Source organism: Salvia miltiorrhiza, chromosome 8 (assembly GCF_028751815.1).
Source record: "Salvia miltiorrhiza cultivar Shanhuang (shh) chromosome 8, IMPLAD_Smil_shh, whole genome shotgun sequence".
NCBI classification, from domain to species: Eukaryota; Viridiplantae; Streptophyta; class Magnoliopsida; order Lamiales; family Lamiaceae; genus Salvia; species Salvia miltiorrhiza.
Window position 1 is genome coordinate 5,614,495 of NC_080394.1, and position 13,586 is coordinate 5,628,080.

Sequence of the window (13,586 nt, forward strand, 5' to 3'; positions counted from 1 at the left end):
CTACTGTGCATTAGAAATTCAAATTTGAAATTTTTGGCATCTAAGGAGATATGTATAATTATTTCTACTTAATGCACTAGTTGAAAATGGGGGACGATCTCCTGATTAAGAGATCATGAATTAGGTAAGAGGAAAATGTGGGCAGGAAAGGAGTAAATATCAAGTGCAAGAACAAGTATATGCCCAAAAGAGCAGTTCTCAAACTAGAGAATAGAAATGTTTTATTTCAAAGTTGTCATAAACTACATACTATTTCTTGGGAAAAAGATAAAATGGGCAAATTTTATGTTTAATGTTACATGTAAATACAGCCATTCAGCCAAGCATATTTTTCTCAGTGAAATGGATGGATACGCAGCAGACTTACAGATTGAGTTTACCAGCTAAATACCACGAGTGGAGGGCGAGGCTACCAAATGCGAAGATATTAGCAAGAGAAGACAATCCATGGATCATCCCGAATTTCTTGTTCATAGCAGCAAGCTTCGGATTTTTCTTTGCGACTTCTTGGTTCTTCGTCCACCCAACTTCTTCCCCAATATTTACTTCTCTCTCGATCTTGTGCCTTTGTTTCATCATCTGTTTGCACCCAAAAAGAAATCAGAGTAACATGCTGCTTGCTATACTAAAGGCAGATGTAAGATATAATGATGCCTAAGGTTTTCCTATAAAATTCCTCAAATCAATAAAACTAGAACTAAATGAATCAAAATTTTCAACTTTCTTCACAGAAAGCAGTAAAGAGGAACGGAAAAAAACAAAAAATAAAATGAACTCTATTCCCTTGAATCCCTTCTCCTCTTTGGTACAAAGATGCGAGTAGATATACTAAAAGTCTAAAACACATTTGAAGTAATGACTCTAATCATATACAACACAATCAAAGCAACAAAATCACAAATTGCAAAAAAGGTCAATCAAGTCCAGCAAATGCAATTCTTGCACTGATTGCAAACAGTTCTAGAAGATAATTGTTGGGTTAATAGTGTTTTATATCCCGAACTTTCATTCTCTCCTAAAAAGTCACGAACTTTCAACTTTTTCCATAAAATGTCCCGCTATACAAAATGCGGTGATGGAAAGATGACAAAAAATCCCGAACTTTCAACATTTTCCACCAACGGTGATTCCTAATATGGGTTTTCAACAATGAAGATTTTCAAAATATTTCATCCGCACAAGATAAGTTATCTTTCTGTCACCAAATTTTGTATTGCAGGTTATTTTATGGAAAAAGTTGAAAGTTCGGGACTTTTTAGGAGAAAATGAAAGTTCGGGACATTTTATGGAAAATACTAAAAGTTCGAGACATAAAACACTATTAACCCATAATTGTTTGTACCTCGATGGTCATGGGCGTAAAGATAACAAGATTGCTTAGATTGAAAGCAAAGGCAGCAAGCAGGAACCCGAGCTGGTATTTCTCAGTCGACCCCGACGTCTTCCATGGGTGCAAGTATCCAAAAGACCCCACTGCCACTGCACAGCACACTCCCACCATGGAAAAGTATGCTGGAAACATCTTGCTCTGTAAGTTCCCAAACTGATGCCTAGGCAGATTCCTTCGAAAAAGATACAACCAATATTGAGTTTTGCAGTAACAGTTTCACAAGCATTAACCAATAGAGCTCACTTCTAAATTAATACTAATAACAAACAATGTCCCTCCCAATCTGATAATCAACCATCAAAACTATTACATTTTTTTAACAAAATAGAGAGATGAATGATTAGATCATTTCACAAGCTTATATGCATAATCCCACACAACATGTGCACTTCTCTGTTTGCAAATGAGTGGTGTATACTACACACAGTGTATTCCTCCCGAGGAGATCAAAAATTCCATTCACATCTACAATTCCAATGAACCACTCTTTAACAAAGCGTAGCAGTTAAAATTTCTAAAACAATACCGCACCAATTGAGATACGCCCTGAAATTAGCTACCAAATGCATTTATATTGCTAAACATAATAACATCAATTAACAATGAACAACCGGTCATTTGACTCCTTTTCGATTGAAAAAAAAGGAAAAAGCAAAAAACAAAAAATGATAATTACTTGAACATGATGATGCCGCCGATAAAGGTAACCCAGAGAGCGGCGCCCCAGGCGGTGGAGAAGCACAGCAGGTGCGCCAATTTCAGCGAGGAGAGGAGCAACTGCGAATGCTGGCCGTCCGATTTAGATCCGAAGGTTTCAGGCGAGAAAACTACGCCGACCGCCAAAAACGCCACCGCCGTGAGAAATCTAGTGAGCCACGCCATCTTTGAGTGGTTGAGTGGTTCAGAATTAAGCTAAAAATGAAGGGTGATTGCGCACAATTCACTTCAAATTAATCACTGCTTCACTGCTTCTAGAAAGCTAAACACCATTGAAGTCTGGATTGTCGAATAAGAAACACACTTGAATTGGCCGAATTGCCCTTTCGGTTTATTCCAATTTATTTACTCCCTTTTTTCTTTTGATAGAAATATTTACAATTATTGGCCCTATTACTTTTTGGTTATAAATTTATTATTAAAAAATAATAAAAAAATGTTTTATTATTATTATTATTATTATTATTATTATTATTATTATATTTGGTGGTCTCCGATCTTTTTATTTCATTTTCTCTTGAGTGATGAAATATACACTTTGTACATGGCACGAGTTTTTAAAAATGGTGTATAGCAATTGATAACAGTGATATTATTGTGAGTGGAATTTAGATGCTATTATTATTGTGAATTAAAGTTTGTGGACTTTACTACTATAAATAAAAATGGAAGCAGTATCGAGAACGGATCAAAATGGTAAAAGTCGACGATAAATGTGTTTTTTTTTTTCTCATCTTCGTATGTGAACAATAAGTGTAGTCTTTCCATTTTATACTTTACTCAATTCACACATAATATTCACAAAAAATTCAGAAAAATAGGTAGCCCAAAAAATATTATTAAGAATTGGAGTGAAAATATGAGAAAAATAGGTAGCCCAAAAAAAATTTCCTTCATGCCCGAGGAAAAAATTTCATCTAAAAGAACGTGTGGAAAAAAAGAGAAAAATATATATATTCCACCATTTCATAGATTGTAAAGTAATCTATAATTATGATTTTAATTCTTTTTTCTCCTTATTGGTTTTCCCTTCCCATGTTTTCCTTAAGGAGGTTTTTTCCTCTTTATTGGTTTTTCCTTTTCCGGGTTTTTCTTAAAGAGGTTTTAAGGAGGCTTGACTCTTAGTTTGCTCCTCTGTGCTCTTAAGGGTTTTTTTCGTAGATTTTTTCATTTCTTTCTTTTATATAATCTAATTTTCTTTATAATTATGATTTTAATTGGATTAGCAAGATAATTGCGCACACATATATATATGTATGTGTGTGTGTGTGAATATAAAATATTTGTTTTTTAAAAAATACAAACATAAGATATTTATTAAACAATTTTTTAAGCATGTTTAAAATGATGTAATTTACTCATGTATTGTTTTGTAATTGACTCATAGGGGTGCATTTATTTTGGTTGTAAAATTTTTATTGAAAAATAATGATAAGATGTTAAAATATTTTTTACTCTTAATTTTTTATCATATGTTTATTAGAGATGAAAAATAGAAAAAATGTTGAAAAATATTTTAACACCGCTATCCAAATTATTATCCAACATTTGAAAATAAAAATAAAAATAAAAAGAAGTTGCCCGATAAAATATTCTATCATGCTCTAATATTTTTTTTATCATAATAAATATATAAAAATAATAATAAAATATATATTTCTTTTCCATTAAAGTGAATGGACCCTAATGAGTTAGGTAGGAAAATGGGTGAATAAATGATAGCCAAATTGCAATAACACTTCATTAATGCGTCCATATTTTGGGTGCCTGGGGGTGGTTAATTTTTAATTAGATACAACACGAGTGTACGTCATTTGATATTAAGAGGTTTATTTTGCATGATTAATAAAATATTAGTGTGTAAATCGTCGTAATCTGTTATAATTTATATAAAAAAAGATGTAGAAATTATTTAATAATATATTTATAAATTATGGATATTATTCACTGAAAAAACTGTTAATATGTAATGTCAAATTATTATATTAAAAAAAGGTATGCATATATGTAAAACTAAAATAGAGATCTATATAATCTATAAAAGATGAGTTTTTTTCCCTCCATTTACTCTCTCTCTTTTCTTTTACTAATTTTTTCACTATTTCTCTCTCTATTTTTTTTTCTTTAATTCTTTTTCATCTAAACATCATCAAATTTAATTAAGAAAAAATACTTAATATACTACCATCTTAAATTTAAGTTCGTGAAAAAATCTTTAATATGGTATAAAAAAATCATCAAAATTAAATTAAAAAAAATAAATTATGAAAAAATTAAAGTAAAAATATTTTTATTTTTTCTCTCTTCATTAACATTTTACAACTTTTTATTTATATTTGTGTATGAAAATATTAATGTTGCATAAAAAGAACTTCCATCAATTTTTTTAATTCCACCTATTTTACCTGCAAAAAAATCATAAAAATAAATAATAATTTTAAAATTTAATAATAAAGTTATTTGAATAATAATCATAGAAAGTTTATTAAACCTCTATAGAATGACATAAAAAATAAAATAAAAAATGATATTCAAAATTATCTCGTAGTTTATCGAAAATTTCATTGTATACAATGTTAGTAATTTGTGTTGTGCGTCTGTCTTTCCGTGTCACATTTTAAAAATTTGAGGCTTTTTTTGCTAGTGACTCTTGAGACTGCAATATACAATTGGCCGTGGGTGAACACTGACTTCGATAGATATTGACCTACATTTGCAAGAGATTGACCCTGACTTTTATTTATTGTCATTGCAAAACAAAGACTCAGTGAGAACAAAAATTAATTTTTTTAGTGATACTTTTAAAATTGATCTCAAATAAAGATTAAATTATTTCAATGACTTATGCAAAAAAAAACCCATACAAACTATGTTAGATAATTAAGCATCCATTTTATTCATTCCCATTTTCCCCTGCCCCCCTGAGATCAGGTCACCAAGCACCCTTAATTTAGTGATTAGATAAGCAACGAAGGTGAATAACTATTGTAATTTTTTAAGTTGACAAATAAAGTGAAACATAGTTCTGCAAAAAAAGAAAATAAAAGTGAAACATATAAATGTTCTCTCTCTTTCAGTCTTTCTTCCTTTTTATTTTGTGTCATAAATTTTATCAATTATAGATAAATTAGTGTATAATTAAATCGTCAAAAATCGATGAGGATATTTTTTTTAGGGATCGATGAGGAATTATTAGTTAAATTGTTAAACGCACACTATTAGTTAAATAATTAAATGCACATTAGTAAATACATTGTCCACGAAATGAGTATCCATTTCCCTTTTTGGCAAGTGTACACCACAAAACTTTTTAATTAATACACTAAAAAATGTGGGACCATTATTCTATTCACACTACACTCAATACATTTCTTAAAACCCGTGCCGTCCACAAATGGGTACTCATTTCGTGGACGGAGGGAGTACATATTATGTGTATTTTTTTTATACAGGCTCTTCATTTGGGGAAGACTACTAAAACTTTGATAGGACACTGATTTGTTTCGGTCATATTCCGTCTAAACAATGAGCTTATTTAGTTTTACACTTATAACAATCAACAACGCTCAAAGACTATATGCTAATGAACTTAATTGCATTAATAATTTCAAATGTATGAATAATATAATAATTGAAGAATTAAAGTAATAATCAATTACATTAAAAAGCAAAAGAAAAACACACAACATAAATTAAAAAATTATCACTTACAATTTTAGAGAATGTTAAAGACGAACCGGATCACCCGAGCAAAGTTGTCTTTCTGCATCAAATGATAATGTGATTAAATAATAAGAGGACTTAGAGGGTGTTGGAGCTTATAAGATGTTTCAAGAGCTTATAAGTTGTCAAAGTGTTTGGATAATTGAGCTTATAAATTATTTAGGAGCTTATTTTGCCAAACACTTTGAAGGAGCTTATAAGCTCAGTCAAACACCCTCTTAGACTAAACTTATTTAAAATAGCTTATAAGTTATTGGAGCTTATAAGATGTTTCAAGAGCTTATAAGATGTAGTTTCTTAAGATCTTATAAGTTGTTAAAGTGTTTGGATAATTGAGCTTATAAGCTAGAAATAGAATTTTTAGTTAGAGAGAGAAAAATTTTATTAGAGAGAGAAAATCGAAAACAGATGGAATTAGAATAATATATAATGAAAATAAAAAATTATAGTTGAGTTATTTTTGTGAAATGAGTGTTGCTTATAAGAAAATGAGAAAATAAGTTGCGGTGGAGTAACTTATTTTATTGGGAGCTTATAAGCTCTTAGAGCTTAAATTTACAACTTATGCGCTGTTTTAAAGAGCTTACAAGCTCAGCCAAACACCCTCTTAGGATCAAATAAGAAACCACAATCTAGAGAAAATTAATTTGTATAGTCTATAGACTATCAAAACAAAAAGGGTTGTATATAGAATCCCTCATATCTACAAAGCCCAATTGCAAGCCCAATTAAAATTAAATGTTTGCTGTTGAAGATCGGATAAGGCCCGGCCCGACTAGCGAAAAGACACGTGTGCTTGACCGCCTAGATTTTGCGCTCCCGCCACTGCACAAAAATCAAAACGCAAAATAATGGTTGTGAATTCCCGATTTTGCCCTTCCCTCAATTCCCCATCACCATCTTCCTCGAGAAGCTTTTGCCAAAATAACTACACACCTCCGCCAAAAAAATCCACTATTTCAATTCCACTCCTAATTTCTACTATCCAGACAATTCACCAACTGATTTTGCAGTATACGGGGATCTACCCCTGAAGTGCGTGCAATTGGAGCACCGTTTGAAACACAATGCTGGAAAGCAAGCAAGCAGCATACGATGACCCTTCCAATGCGTTTGTAGGAATTCGATTCGTTCTCCTCGGGTTCGACTCAGTTAGAGAAGATGAGGTTTCATTTTAATGGAGTTTTCTGTGTGGAGTTATTTTTCAATTTATTTGGTTGAAAGAACGGGGCTTTTACTTTAATATTTAATTCTGTTTTCAGGTCCGGTCGAAGCTTTTAGAAGGTGGGGGAGTTGACGCTGTGAATTACGGGCCGGATTGTAGTCACGTGATCGTCGATAAGATTGCTTATGTGAGTATTTAAGTGCAATTTAGTTGATGTTTTTGTTTTTGTTTTTTCCTCTTCGGAATTTGGGCATTTTGAAGTTCAATGTATGAAGGAAGTGTAGGATGATTTCTGTAGTTTTGTACTTTCTCATTTATTCATTGCTTAGGTGGAAAAGTGCAATGAATACTGTTTATTAATGTTTGATTAAAGCTTTAAATTGGAAATGGATATGCTTCGAGTCATTTTAGAAGAGATAGTATTAATCTTATCCATTTTGATTCCATGAGCTCTGTTTGTATGGAAATAGTTGCATAATTGCTGTTTTTGGTCTGTGGTGCAGAGCGATCCCATATGCGCTGCTGCACGAAGAGATGGCAAGATATTGGTGACTGGACTATGGGTGGATCACAGTTTTGATGTGGGAACGGCTATTGATCCTGTGTCTGTGAGTTTCTCGTGTGGATCATATTTCTGTTTTGTTGTCTATATTGTTTAGTTGAGGAAGTATTTGTTGAATTAAGCTAGCACTAACTGCAATGGCTAACTTTACTAGTGCTCGTGTTATTCATGTTCAAGTATATTCATTTCTGCGTGCGTTGGTCTGTACTTTTAAGTCTAGAGACTCTTGAAGACTCTACTTTCTTTGTTTTCCTTAATCGTGAAAGGTAGTATATCTTGGAACCTTTCAGCTTCTCTGTTTTAACATTTTATTATGATTCCTCACAGGTCATGTATTGTCCACCAAGAGATCTGAATGGGATTCCAGGTGCCAAATCTCTGGTTATGTGCCTGACTGGATATCAAAGACATGATCGAGATGATATCATGGTTCTGACATTTTCTTATTCTTTTCAAACCTTAAAACAGAAGTTATCTACTCTTTTAAATTCCATTAATACTGTGTCGTCTCATTTTATTATGAAACCCGTTTCTTGCACAGAATATGGTTGCATTGATGGGTGCCAATTTTTCAAAGCCATTGGTGGCTAACAAGGTTACTCATCTGATATGCTACAAGTTTGAAGGTGAGTTTGTAATGTATTAATAATTTCTTGCTCAACATACTGGTGCGAACTGTTATTTCCACTTCTTAAATGTGCATCTATGGAACTACTCTATCTGTAGTTCAGATATTTGTTACCATATGATGTTTTTGTAGTTAGTATTTAGTAAATCATGTATATAATGACGAAAACTGTTTGGCAATCTGTGATAGCAGAAGTTTGGAATCCAGTGCACTATCCTTTCCAAATGTCTTTGCTGTGTGTGCCTGTGTGGTTGTTCCGTTAAATTGATCGTGGCATCAACATGGTTTTTCGTTTATTTTTGTTGCATCAAGAACGTATCTCTATACTTCATGTTTGCACAAAAGGAATCTTCAAATGCTTGAATGTCTGTAATTAACTAATTTTTATTGTACATTGCTTTGTATGCATTTGCATTTGATTAGTCATTAGTTTAGGTATTTCTGTGATTTCCATATGCACTCAGAAATTTAATTCTTCAATAGGGGAGAAATATGAGCTTGCCAAGAAGATGAAGACGATGAAGCTAGTTAACCATCTCTGGTTAGAAGATAGGTATGTCCAAATTTGATTATCACCAATCCAAAAGTAGAAAAGGATTGAATATTTGATGTATTATAGATTATAGATTTCAGCAGTATGTCACATTGATCTATGATTTCTCCTCTGCATTTTTCAGCCTGAAGGCTTGGGAGCTGCTTCCAGAAGCTGATTATGCTAAAAGGTGAGGACACAAGGTTCTATGCCTTTACCCACGAGGCCACGACATCATAGTGCTTAACTTTCAGCATGCATGTACCAGACTTGCAGATAGAGCTCTCCAGATTTTAGATGAACTAGTCTTTTTAATCTTTTTGATGAACTAGTTTTTAGTCACCATTTCATATACGATGAGTTAATAAGTTTATCCCCTGACACAGTGGATATGAGTTGGAGATGGAGGCTGAAGCTAAAGATTCTGAAGATGAGACAGAAGACATGGCTTCAGTTGATCTGAAGAAGAAAGGCATCATCAGTCCTCACAATATACAAGTTGAGAATAAAAATTTCCATCAGTCACCTGAACGGCAGGGGCTTTCAAGAACCAGTGGCTATGTGACTGCATTTGAAAGTTTTGCAAATGTTGGAAATACCAGCAAAACCCACTCAACCCCTAGAAAAGAGAATACCTGCAAAACCCAGTCTACTCCTCGAAAAGAGACCAACTTTGGAAAAGCATCATTATCTCGTGATACGTCAAACTCTTCTTGTGCCAGGAGTCCTGCTAAAATGTTTTCTGGGGTGCCATCAAACGTGCCCGATGGTACAACAAACTCGGAAAACATTGAGCATGTCTTAGCTTCAGTATCTGGAAGTGCTAAGAAGTCCGTTGATGGTGGCTTGTCCAAATTAAGTAGCAAGATGAAGAAGGCCTGTCTCCCTTTGAGGTCAGAAAGAATTGAAAGTAATTCAGGCAGTCCTTTGTCAAATGTTAGTGAAACCAGACTTCATGGAGGTTTGGACATACCAACGGAGAGAGATCTGGATGGGACTGATTGTCATGGCATCAGATCACCATTGAAGGGAAGCTTGTTGCTCCCTAATGAGGGGCAAACCGTTGGCTCTGCCAGTAAGAAGAAACCAACTGTTCCCCGTGGTAGTTCGAGATCACCAGTTTTAAGCCATTCCGCAAAAACATTAATCAGAAGTGGATTGGCTACAAAGCCGATGGAAATACCAGTTTCTAGATCTTCAGTTGATGGTTCATGCCGGTTAGCCTGTGATATATCTCCGATTAAAGGTAGTAGCTTTTTGAGGCAAGAAGTTACTGGTGGTTTTATCATGCCATCAGAGAAAATTCAAGATGGAACTGGATCTGCTGGAATAAAGACTCCTGTAAAGGGAACCGTTTTGCACCTTGATGAGGAACAAACAAGCAGTTTGCCTGGTACGAAGAAGATGACTGTTTCACGTAGTGGTTCAAAATCAAGAAGGCTAAGTCGTTCTCCAACTACAGGAGCTAGCTGTTTGAGGGAAGAAGTTGGTGGCGGTTTTGTCCTGCCATCAGAGACCATTCAAGATGGAACTGAATCTACTGGAATAATGACTCCTTTACAGGGAGCCTTGTTGTACCTTGATGAGGAACAACCAAGCAGTTTGCGTGGTACGAAGAAAATGACCGTTCCACGAAGTGGTTCGAAATCAACAAAGCTAAGCCGATCTCCAAATATATTAATGGGAAGCGGATTGGATACAAATCCAATGGAAATGCCGGTTTCTGGATCTTCAGTTCATGGTACACATCAATTAGCTGCTGCTGTTCCCCCCACAAATGTTAATAGTTCTTTGCGGGAAGAAGTTGGCGATGTTCTTAACATGCCGTCTGAGAGGGATGAAGATGGAATTAAATCTGGTGGAGTAAAAACTCCTTCAGAGGGAGCCTCGTTGCACCATGACGAGGAACAAACCAGCAGTTTGCCTGGTAGGAAGAAAATGTCTGTTTCACGTAGGAACTCCAAATCAACGAAACTAAGCCGTTCTCGTAAGACATTAGCGGGAAGTGTATTGGATACAAAAGCGACGGTAACTCCAGTGTCTGGATCTTCGATCCATGGTTCACGTCAATCAGCTATTGATACATCTCCTCCCAAAAATATTACCAGCCATTTGAGAGAGGAAGTTTCACTGGCATCCAAAGAAGCTTTAGCAATTACTACCTCACTAGAGGAAAAACAAGAGTGCAATGATCAAACTGTTAAATCTTCTCGAGGAAGACCCAGAAAGCGGAGTTTGCCCGATTCTGATGTCAAGGACCTTTCTCAGAGCAGGAACAAATCTTGCACTGTGGGAGAACAAATACATCAAAGTGATCCACCAGATTTCAGACCCCCATTTCCGAGTACAAGCTCTACTGTGGAGAACTCTTCAAAGGTAGATCGTAGTGGCATCAAATCAAAATCCCCAAAGAAAAATATGCTTGCCAGGAAGACATTGGGTTCCAAACCAACTATCTGTAAAGGAAAAACTACAAAACATAAAGGGCTGCTGTCTGCTGTATTGCAGAATATGGTCGCAGGTCATTCGAATGGAGCAGTAGCTATTGAGGACACGAACAATGCTTCTCTTGCTGAGAAATTTGTCACTGTCTCTTCAAACCCCAATGAAGATGTACCTGTAGGTGATGAGACTGAAGCTCCAGTATGCGAAGGGCCGAATGAGTTTGATATGGGGAGTAAGAATTTTGTGGAAGTCGAAGAACCTCATACAAGAAAGCAACCCAGCAAGAAAACCACACAAAGGAAGGAGGCAAAATCGAAGGTTAAGAAGAGCACTGAAGCTAAAAAATTGGCAGAGTTGCCAGAATCAAAATCAACAGGTGATGTTGCAGAGAAAAAAATATCTGAGGGCAAGAAACGTCCTTTGGCTAAATCTAAGATGAATAAGTTGAAGGATCCTGCAGAGGAGACCAAAGAAGATGAGAAGAAGACTGCCTCAAGCAACGAAGAAATGGTTGTGTTGGCTGGTAAAACCAATAAAAGACCATCTAAGAAACTAAAAGGTTCACATGATGTGGAGAAGGAAAATGAACCTGTTACAAATGAGCAACCACTTGTAAGCTGTGATACGGGAGCAACTGGAAAGTCTACTCCTCATAAACTCAAAAAGCCTCTTAAAAGTGCCAGTAAAGTCGACAAGGTCAATACAGAGGATCTAACCACGAAGACTGAAGCTCCATGGTTCATATTGAGCGGGCATAAGCTTCAAAGGAAGGAGTTTCAGCAGGTTATAAGGCGATTAAAAGGCAAAGTATGCAGGGACTCTCATAATTGGTCATATCAAGCAACACATTTTATTGTCCCAGATCCTATTCGAAGAACTGAAAAGTTCTTTGCAGCTGCTGCATCTGGAAGGTATTCCTAGTTAACTCATTCGTATCAAATTTTCTGTGACTGAGGCCTTGTGTGACTGAGGCAATGCCTGACTAGATGCATCTACATAACTTGATTTTTGCAGCTGGATTCTCAAAACTGATTATTTAACTGCTAGCACCGAGGCTGGGAGATTTTTGTCTGAAGAACCATATGAATGGCATAAGAAATGCTTGACTGAAGATGGAGCAATCAACTTGGAAGCTCCAAGGAAATGGCGTCTTCTGAGAGAGAGAACTGGTCATGGTGCGTTTTATGGAATGCGTATAGTCATATACGGAGAGTGCATTGCTCCGCCACTGGTATGCTGTTCACTTGTTAAATTTGCCTTTGTTCTTATCTTAGTGATTTTTGAATGATGTGTATCAATCATCAAATGTTTGCTTGTAATTGTTGATAAATCAGGATACATTGAAGCGTGTAGTGAAGGCCGGAGATGGGACCATACTAGCAACCTCGCCCCCATACACACGGTTTCTAAATACGAAGATTGATTTTGCCATTGTTAGCCCGGGCATGCCCCGTGTTGACATGTGGGTGCAGGAGTTTCTCAGACACGAGATACCCTGCATTCTAGTCGACTATTTGGTAGAGTACGTGTGCAAGCCCGGTTACTCCCTCGATAAGCATGTGCAATACAACAGTCATGCTTGGGCGAAGAGATCACTCGAGAATCTGGTTAACCGTGTGGAGGAGGCTGTCGAGGACCCTAAGACACCGGAACAGCACCGCGTTGATGATGCAGCGTGTGAAGTGTGTGGGTCCCGTGGCAGGGGAGCCGAAATGCTTATATGCGGTGATGAAAGTGGTACTCGCGGATGTGGTGTTGGTACCCACATTGACTGCCTTGATCCTCCGCTTGAGGCCGTGCCAGAGGAAGACTGGTTCTGCCTCGACTGCTGCCGGAAAACTGGCAGCCGGAGTTCAAAGAAACGAGCCAAGAAATCGAAGAAGTGATCTGTCCAGTGATTCTTGAAATTCTTGGAAGGTTAGGCTTAGGCCCCATTTATGTTTGGCATAAGCTTTGGAACATTCTGAAGTAGCAAAAGACTATAAAGATTACTGAATATTGCTAAAAAGTCTTAGCATGTATTAGTTGTTGTAATGTACAGATAGTGAAGATGCAAAGCCCTTAAATTATTGAAGTTTGTTATGTTAGTTTTTTGGTAAATTTGAGCTCTAAACGTCGTTCAAACTTCAAAGCAAATAAAAGAAGTAAAATAATTTTATAGAAGCTTAGTTGGAATATGCATTCATCGTGGCAATCTTTAAAGAATTATTATCGAACACGCCATGGTATTTATTTTCCTCGTAATCACATTCGAGAAAGCTATGTTACTAAGAACAAAAATAAAAACACTTAAATAAGATACTCTCTTCGTCCCGTGAATCTTAAGACAATTCTTTTCGGCATGAGAATTAAAGAGTAGTATTTAGTGTGTTAAGTGTGAAAGGTGAAATAGTGAATAAAATGAATTTTTTTGCTATATAAAGA

The 13,586-nt window shown here is 35.6% G+C and overlaps 2 protein-coding genes across 2 annotated transcripts; one reads left to right on the plus strand and one right to left on the minus strand.

Moving 5' to 3' along the window:
• Positions 1–204: 204 nt before the first annotated feature.
• On the minus strand, positions 205–2,435 carry LOC131000341 (uncharacterized). The gene is made up of 3 exons (XM_057926208.1): positions 2,067–2,435; positions 1,343–1,562; positions 205–579 (listed from the first exon to the last, which is right to left on the minus strand). The coding sequence occupies exons 1-3, from the start codon at positions 2,270–2,272 to the stop codon at positions 364–366; spliced, it is 642 nt and encodes a 213-aa protein (XP_057782191.1). The 5' UTR covers positions 2,273–2,435; the 3' UTR covers positions 205–363.
• Positions 2,436–6,723: 4,288 nt separating this feature from the next.
• LOC131000343 (BRCT domain-containing protein At4g02110) lies at positions 6,724–13,236 on the plus strand. Its single transcript, XM_057926209.1, has 10 exons — positions 6,724–6,996; positions 7,093–7,182; positions 7,499–7,603; positions 7,885–7,986; positions 8,099–8,183; positions 8,669–8,738; positions 8,863–8,907; positions 9,104–12,073; positions 12,177–12,393; positions 12,497–13,236. Exons 1-10 carry the CDS (start codon positions 6,898–6,900, stop codon positions 13,046–13,048), a joined length of 4,335 nt encoding a protein of 1,444 aa, XP_057782192.1. The 5' UTR covers positions 6,724–6,897; the 3' UTR covers positions 13,049–13,236.
• The last annotated feature ends 350 nt before the right edge of the window (positions 13,237–13,586 follow it).

What these genes read in the sequence shown, in the direction of transcription:
- LOC131000341 (XM_057926208.1), bottom strand. Translation starts at nt 2,272, where the DNA reads ATGGCGTGGCTCACTAGATTTCTCACGGCGGTGGCGTTTTTGGCGGTC. An exon ending in GGCGGCATCATCATGTTCAA is followed by an intron (nt 1,563 to 2,066) that starts GTAATTATCATT and finishes TCTTTTTCGAAG; the next exon opens with GAATCTGCCTAGGCATCAGT. An exon ending in TTACGCCCATGACCATCGAG is followed by an intron (nt 580 to 1,342) that starts GTACAAACAATT and finishes GGGTGCAAACAG; the next exon opens with ATGATGAAACAAAGGCACAA.
- LOC131000343 (XM_057926209.1), top strand. Translation starts at nt 6,898, where the DNA reads ATGCTGGAAAGCAAGCAAGCAGCATACGATGACCCTTCCAATGCGTTT. An exon ending in TCGTCGATAAGATTGCTTAT is followed by an intron (nt 7,183 to 7,498) that starts GTGAGTATTTAA and finishes TCTGTGGTGCAG; the next exon opens with AGCGATCCCATATGCGCTGC. An exon ending in CATCTCTGGTTAGAAGATAG is followed by an intron (nt 8,739 to 8,862) that starts GTATGTCCAAAT and finishes TGCATTTTTCAG; the next exon opens with CCTGAAGGCTTGGGAGCTGC.